At 59.1% G+C, this 7300-nt stretch overlaps 2 protein-coding genes across 3 annotated transcripts; one reads left to right on the top strand and one right to left on the bottom strand.

Annotated features, from left to right (window-relative positions):
• Positions 1-291: 291 nt before the first annotated feature.
• On the top strand, positions 292-1633 carry LOC105309927 (serine/threonine-protein phosphatase PP1-alpha catalytic subunit-like). The gene is made up of 4 exons (XM_023526475.1): positions 292-442; positions 868-1091; positions 1174-1308; positions 1390-1633. The coding sequence occupies exons 2-4, from the start codon at positions 891-893 to the stop codon at positions 1498-1500; spliced, it is 447 nt and encodes a 148-aa protein (XP_023382243.1). The 5' UTR covers positions 292-442; positions 868-890; the 3' UTR covers positions 1501-1633.
• RAD9A (RAD9 checkpoint clamp component A) lies at positions 1615-7218 on the bottom strand. Of its 2 annotated transcripts, XM_011386128.2 has the most exons (11): positions 7008-7218; positions 6849-6919; positions 6284-6412; positions 5734-5848; positions 5546-5645; positions 4089-4195; positions 3884-3993; positions 3734-3798; positions 3517-3639; positions 2567-2774; positions 1615-2490 (listed from the first exon to the last, which is right to left on the bottom strand). In XM_011386128.2, exons 1-11 carry the CDS (start codon positions 7039-7041, stop codon positions 2395-2397), a joined length of 1158 nt encoding a protein of 385 aa, XP_011384430.1. In that variant the 5' UTR covers positions 7042-7218; the 3' UTR covers positions 1615-2394. The 2 variants fall into 2 exon arrangements, with proteins under 2 accessions (XP_011384430.1, XP_023382242.1); XM_023526474.1 differs by lacking the exon at positions 6849-6919 and having other exon boundaries at positions 7008-7217.
• Positions 7219-7300: the final 82 nt, after the last annotated feature.

The following is a 7300-nucleotide window of genomic DNA, read 5'->3' as shown; positions in this document are numbered from 1 at the left end:
CCTGTCTGGTGACACTTTTTCTAGTACATCCATTACTTAAGCACTTAGGATGCTTATCTGGATTGGACTCTGCTGGCCAGAAGCTGAGATAAACCAGAGCTGGCCTTGGCCTGTCCCTTTTCTACCAACCCTGATGTTGTTCCAGATGAGAACTCAGGGGTTCAGTGGACTCGGCTGCTTTAGAATTCCTCCTGGAAGGCCGGCAGGCAGTGGGAGGGGGGCTCTTCTTGCCCTCCAGGCTCTTCTCCCAGCTGAGTCTGGGAGGCCCTGAAAGGCCGAGAGCCAGGTGGAGGGTGGCGTGGGTGAGCCTCATGAGCCATCACCCTCCTCTGGGCAGGCAAGAGACGCTACAACATTAAACTGTGGAAAACCTTCACCGACTGCTTCAACTGCCTGCCCATCGCTGCCATCGTGGATGAGAAGATCTTCTGCTGCCACGGAGGTGAGGGCAGCTGGGGGCATCTGCTGAGGGAATCTGCAGAAAGAGCCTGGCCACATCCCTGGGGGCCTTGGGACGAAGCTGTTAGCTGGAGGATGTGTTCCCAGTTGTTTGGAACAGCTCTCTCTGCTGTCTGGACGTGGATGTCACTATTTGCAGGATGTCCCCCACTCCCAGTGTTTGGCTGCGCTCTCTCCCTGTTGTGGCTTCGGCGTCGGGCATGGAATTTGCACGCAGTCCCCCTTTTTAGGGAGCGCTGAGCACCTAGTGGGCAAGGACTTGGGGCAGATAGCCGAGAGTTCTGCCTGCCTGGGTTCCCAGGGGTCCCAGAGAGGGCTGGGAGGCAGAGGCTGATTGGCCAAGGATTTCTGGAGGAGGAGGGTCCTTGAGGCTTGTCTGAAGAAGTGACCTGCTGCCTGTGCCCCCAGGCCTGTCCCCGGACCTGCAGTCTATGGAACAGATTCGGCGTATCATGCGGCCCACAGACGTGCCTGACCAGGGGTTGTTATGTGACCTGCTGTGGTCCGACCCCGACAAGGACGTGCAGGGCTGGGGCGAGAACGACCGTGGTGTCTCCTTTACTTTTGGGGCCGAGGTGGTGGCCAAGTTCCTGCACAAGCACGACTTGGACCTCATCTGCCGAGCGCACCAGGTGGGCTGGCAGCTCTGGTCTGGGTGGGAGCAGGGCCTGGGCAGCCAGCACCCGCTGAACTCACTGGCCCATCTTTGTCCAGGTGGTAGAAGATGGCTACGAGTTCTTTGCCAAGCGGCAGCTGGTGACACTCTTCTCAGCTCCCAACTACTGTGGCGAGTTTGACAATGCAGGCGCCATGATGAGTGTGGACGAGACGCTGATGTGCTCCTTCCAGGTGAGGATGGGGAAAGGGAAGCAAGGGGCTGATGGCCCCATGGCTCAGCCTCAAGAGCCTGACTAGTTTTGTCTCTTTTAGATCCTAAAGCCCGCCGACAAGAACAAGGGGAAATATGGGCAGTTCAGTGGCCTGAACCCTGGTGGGCGGCCCATCACCCCACCCCGCAACTCCGCCAAAGCCAAGAAATAGCCTCCATGTGCCCATCCTCTGCCCCAGATGGTGGATTGTACAGAAATCACGCAGCCGTGGGGGGTTGTGCTGGCCCCCTAGGCCTGCTTGTCAAGGGAACACAGGCTTGGTGTATTTTTTTTTTTTTTTTTTTAATGAATCAGCAGCATCCAATCCCCCAGGGCTCCCTCTGCCTGTGCCCCGGTGGCTGCAAGCAGGATCCTGGGGCTGAGGCTGCAGCTCAGGGCAAAGCAGGGCCAGATTGTGGGTCTCCAGCCTTGCTTGGCCTCAGGGCTGGCAGCCAGATCCTGGGCAACCCATCTGGTCTCTTGAATAAAGGTCAAATCTGGATTCTCGCCCTGGCCTGTCTCCCTTGTCTCAAACACTGGGCCTGGCATCCTTCTGCCCAGAGCTACTGGGGAAGGCAGGCTCACTGGGCACGAGGCCTCAGCCAGGGCAATCCCAGCCACACATTAAGGTCCACTTGGGGCACCTAGAATTCCAAGCCAGGGCCAGAGAATTGAGAAAGCAAGAGTAACAGTCTGTACCAGCCAAAAGGGACCCCAGAGGTGTGCCTAGGATTTGAGGGACAGTCATGATTGGCAGAGATGAATCGACAGGGGCCAGCAACCCCACTGTGATTTTTTTTTTAGGGAAGATGTGTGTCCAGCTCTGGCCACATGGAGGAAGAGGTCAGGGACCTCCTATCAGGTGCCCCTCCCTTCAGTGCCAAGCTTGGAAACAGACATGATTGGTTGGGGATTGGGGGGAGATGACAGAACCAATAGCCAGATGGGGCCTAGGGAGAGCGGGACCAGTCAGCTCTTGCCACCTGCCCCTGGCTGGCGCTGGGAGAAGTGGGAAGCTGTGGCTTCAGCGAGTCCAGGGCCTGTGGACGCAGACGAGGTTCTCAGTTCAGCCTTCGCCCTCGCTGTCTTCAGCCAGCACGGGGCTGGGGCCCTGCGGGGAGTGTGCCGGGGCCAGGATGGAGCCAAAGAACAGCGAACGGAACTGGAACAGGCGACAGTGAGTTATGGAGGCTGCTCCCTCCTGGCCTCCCAACCCCTGCCTCCACCTCAGCCCCTACCTTCTTGGGTGGGGGTGTCCCAGGCACTGCACTGGGCTCAGCTTCATCTTCCTCCTCTGAGTTGGGACCACAGTTACAGGGGGGCTGGAGACCAGGTGAGAGGGAGTTGGAGGGGAGTGTCCGCGAGCCCTCACTGGCCACAGTGGTTTCCATGGCGATCATGTAAGAGTCAATGTCGTCATTGGCAAAGTCGTCCGGGTAGGGTGTGCTACAGGTGGAGGTGGTGTCAGCAAAAAAAGCCCACCTTGGAGGACGGGACGGGGCAGGGGGGTGGGCGTGACCACTGGGGATCTCTTAGTTTTATTACTTCCTGCTTTCGTTGGAGAAGAGAGGATGTAGGGGTTAAGTGCCGGCTTCCTGGAGGGGCTGGGCCTGGAATCCTTTGATCAGAGTTCAGGTAGGGGCCTGAGGGAGGCATCCTGGGGGCTAGTTTAGCTCAACAGGGGGAGGGGAGCAGCAAGTCCTGTGAACTGGGCCACCTCAGGCCCAAGCCCCCACCTTCCCAGGGGACAGGAAATGGAAAGCACTGAGGCCCAGGGACCTGCTGGGCGGGGGGCCAGACCGAACTTCCTTTGCTTCAACTACACTGGGCCCATCCTCCCCAACCCACCTGCCCTTCCAGCCACCTGCTTCCCCCACCCCAGGCATCTCCCTGCTTCCAGCAGCCCCATTTCTCTCCTTGGCCTGGGAGGAGGCTCAGAAGGGAGGCCTCAGCCAGAGAAGGAAGCCAGCCCGACCTGGGGGAATACTCCCTGGGTGGGGGGGATCTCTCAGCACAGCTGACCAGGAAGGCTGAGCCTGTGGGGCTGGAAGCTGTGAGCACTGTAGGGCCTGGGGCCTTACAGGAAGTGTCTGTGCTGGGAGAAGGGAGGAGGTACAGAAGCTGGAAGCAGCAGGCTCAGGCCCGGGTACACAGAGGTGAGGAGGAGGGGGCTGGTGGGAACCCTCACCTGTGAGCCTGGAGCTGAGGGGCTGGCTGGTGGAGCTCCGGGGAGTGTGGGGATGGCTCCAAGAGTGTGGCCAGGACAAAGTGGCCGTCCAGCAGAGAGTCCTTAATAGCGAAGATGGCTGGCCTGGGCAGGTGATGAGTCCCGGAAAAGGTCAAGGCCCTTCGGCTCCTGGCACCCCACAGCCCTACCCTTTCCCGTCCTGATACTGGAAAATTACCTGCCCGGAGCATCGAAATGAATGCTAAGAGACAAGTTTGCTGACTCTGCGAAGCTCAGGAGCCCCTGGGAAGGAGAGGCAGAGCAGTGAGGCCCTGGGTGGGGCAGTGAGGGCATGGGAGGGGCAAGGAGGGCATGGGAAGAACCTCACCCGGAATTCTTTAAGGCAGAAAGTGATGGCCACCCCTTCTTGAGCCTGCAACTGCTGGAAATCCTCCTCCCCGATGCTTATCTCAGTCACCATGGCTTTGACAGTGCTGTCTGTGGGGACAGGAGCAGGAGACACCTGGGCCCATTGGTCCTACCCCCTCCAGCCCTGCGCTGTGCCCGTCCCAGGCCATGTTCGGCCCCCTCACCTGCCTCCTCCTGGTAGCTGCGCAGAATGACCCTGCGGCCACGGCCAATGCCCAGAGTCACTTCGGCCAGTGCAAGGGGGAAGGGCAGAACAGCCTCTCCCAGAAGCCTGTGAGGAGGGCAGAGCATTATTCCCAAGGCCCAGTGGCTTTGCTCTCAGAGGACCTGAGGCAGGGCAGTGACATGCACCAGCACTGAAAGGGAACTGCCATAGGCCACGCCTAACATGCCCCAGGAAGGAGACAGTGAGCAAGACATGGTCCCTGCCCCAACGAAAGCTTCCCGGCGGCCGTGGGAGAGAAGTCCACTGCAGGGGATGGGATGACAATCGCCGAGTCCAGAGAAGGCAGCAGGAAAGATGCACTGTTTGCACTGGACCAAACTGGGTTGGCAGCACCTGCCCATCCAAGAGTGGGAAACCACGCCCATACTGCCCCTAGAAACTCGGCTTTCAGAAAGGACCCTTAAAGCCTTGTCTTCTAGGGATACGTGGTGATACATATTTACAAATGAAATAACATCTAGAATTTGCCTCAAGACAATTGGGACAGGAGCTGGTGTGTTTTCATATGTATCTGAAATTGTTCGTAAGAAAATGAAAAACAATTGTTTATTAAAAAAAAAAAAACCAGCCTCAAAATTCAGATCAGAGGTGATGGATGGCCTTCTCTCTTTCTCTACCCAAAGGAGACCTGAACAGCGCTATCAACAGAACTCAGAAAACCAGACTGTCAGGACCCAAAGGGACCTTCGAGTTACCAAGTCCTGTGGCTACCAAAAGAAATGAATAAGACCTTGGCTATTTGAATGCCAAGAGCATCCAGCAGGGGCAGGAGAAGAGCCATTCCTCTCTGCACTGGTCTTCTCCAGGGACCTGCGCCTCCACTGGAGGAGTCCCCATCTCCTGGGGCGGGCACGCCCTTGGATGCTCAGATTGCCCAGAATGGCTCCAGCCCCACAGCTGCTGGTTCAGGCAGCACTCCTGGACAATGATCTCACCAGTCTCCTGCCTTGGCCCGGGGACTCCTAAAGGCTAGAGCCTGGGCAGGGAGGAAGAAAGGCTTCCCTTGAATGGGGAACACCCCCAAAAGCATGATCAAGCCAAAGAAGGGCTTTGAGCCCCTGAACCACAAAGCTTAAAGTCAGACCTGCAAGGCTGCTTAGGCCAGAGACTTGCTCTCTAGAAGAGAAGTCAGAATAGATGTGACCAGCCAGAACACGAAGGCGGCCCCTCAGGGTGGACAATACAGGCACCCCACTCTCCTCCCGCACTCAGCCTCGGCCCTTAAAGAGCCAGACAAGAACTTGAGAGCAAACTGGGCTGGGTGAACACTGAGGTTCACAGAAACCCTGTAGGGGAAATGGTAGAAGTGCCTTCTTAAATTAATCCTTGAGGCCCCAAAGATGGAAGACAGAGATCCAAGGCTCAGCTTTTGGACCCTAGTAATTTAATACTTACTTTGCGGGGGCCCGGAGCACATGGGGGCACGAGGATGGGTCGAAGACAGCCTGCAGGGACTCGCAGTCCTGGAAGGACAGGTTGTGAGTCTTCTTCACCCCTGACATGGGCAGAGAGGGTCTCAGTGGGCCTTGCCAACCTTCACCCCACACCCCAGGAACCCCTTGGCTGGCCAGCTGTCCACTCACCGTATTTGCAGTGCAGTTGGATCACCAGGAAGCTGTTCCTGCCACTCAGGGAGATACAGCATTTCTCCACGGTCTTCTCCAGCATCACCAGTGAGCGGAAGACGGACAGGAACGACTGAGCAGAGGAAACGTATCAGGCCAGCCCTGTGCCTCCACCAACCAGCTCTCACCTCTGAACTCTGTAGGCCCTGGCCCATCATGCGCCCAGCACTGTCGCACCACGAAAGGACTCCCACACTCGGTGGGATATTTACACACTTCTAGGCCTTTGTTCACGCTGTTCCCCATCTGGAATGCCTTGAAAGACATTCCAGATGGGGAACATCTTGAGTGTCATCACTCTCTCCAGGTTCCCGGCAGGATCAATCACCCTCTCCACACGTGCCATTCCCCTCTGCAGATGTCCTCACTATGCCCCCAATGCACCGCACACCCAGCCGCTCCTGCACGCAGCTCTCCCCAGTGAGCATTACTGGTGGCCCAGAGCAGGCACAGTGCTGGTGGAGGTTCCTGGAGGGCTGCGATGCCGCGGCTGAGGGGAGGGCCTCACCTTCATCAGGATCTTACAGCGCAGCGGGTCCTGACCAGGGGTGGCCGCCTGGTACAGCTGGAAGAAGAGCGGGGCGAAGAGGAAGCAGGCATAGGCAGAGCGGGAGGAATTCACCGTCCGGAGAGAGAGCTGGGCCGGGAAAAGCAGGGAGAGGGATGCGGTCAGGGGCAGCAACAGGCCCAGCCTGCTGGCCCGCTCTTGCTCGCACACCTGCCCTCACGTCCTCCACAATCCCCTTCCAGTCATCGGATACCTGCTCCGTGACGCCTTCCCTGGGCTGGCCTCCGCACTGCTCCCGCCGCTAAGGGCCCCACACGGCCGTCGGCACTCTGCCTTTACCCCTAGTCACCCCCACCTGTCACCCCGCACTTCATGGAGAGCGACTGCTCTCAATTCACACGCAGGCCTAGGAAGATGACAAACTGACGGCCCAGCACCGGGGGATGGGCACTGAAACTCAGCTGACAAATCTGTCCTCGGTCATCCTGTCCGGTGGAGGTGAGACTCAAACCCAGGTTAGGGCCCCTGTTGGAATCCCACCCACCCACATACCCCGCCCCCTCACCCCGTCGTCCAGGGGCTCCAGGTAGAGCTCGTCCCCAATGCGGGATAGAGAGTGGACGGCCTTGCCCAGCACTGCGAGGGGAAAGGAGAATCGGGTTAAGCTGGCGCTTTGGGGTGCCCCATGTGCCCCCGCCCCCCCACCCGGCCAGCCCCAACTCACCCTTCACGTTGCCGCCCGTGACCAGACACTTCATGGTGCCCCAGCACCCGCACGGGGCCTGGCTTGCGACCGGGCTGAGGCTGGCGGCTGGCCCGCAGCGGGACCCCAACTGGGCCCCGGCTCGCAGTTAAGCTCCAGGTCTCCGGGGCCGCGGATGCCCCAGATCCGTTCGCGCGCGGCGCCCCCGGCAGCCCCGCCCCCGCCTCCTCATTGGTCCACACACCCGCGCCTCCGTCATGTGAGAAAAACGCTCACAGGCTCCGCAGTCACGTGACGGGGCCGTTGCGGGGGGG

Source organism: Pteropus vampyrus, unplaced genomic scaffold (genome assembly GCF_000151845.1).
Source record: "Pteropus vampyrus isolate Shadow unplaced genomic scaffold, Pvam_2.0 Scaffold943, whole genome shotgun sequence".
Taxonomy (NCBI): Eukaryota; Metazoa; Chordata; class Mammalia; order Chiroptera; family Pteropodidae; genus Pteropus; species Pteropus vampyrus.
The sequence above is the reverse complement of the archived record's forward strand: the minus strand, read 5'-3'. Positions and strand labels throughout refer to the sequence as shown.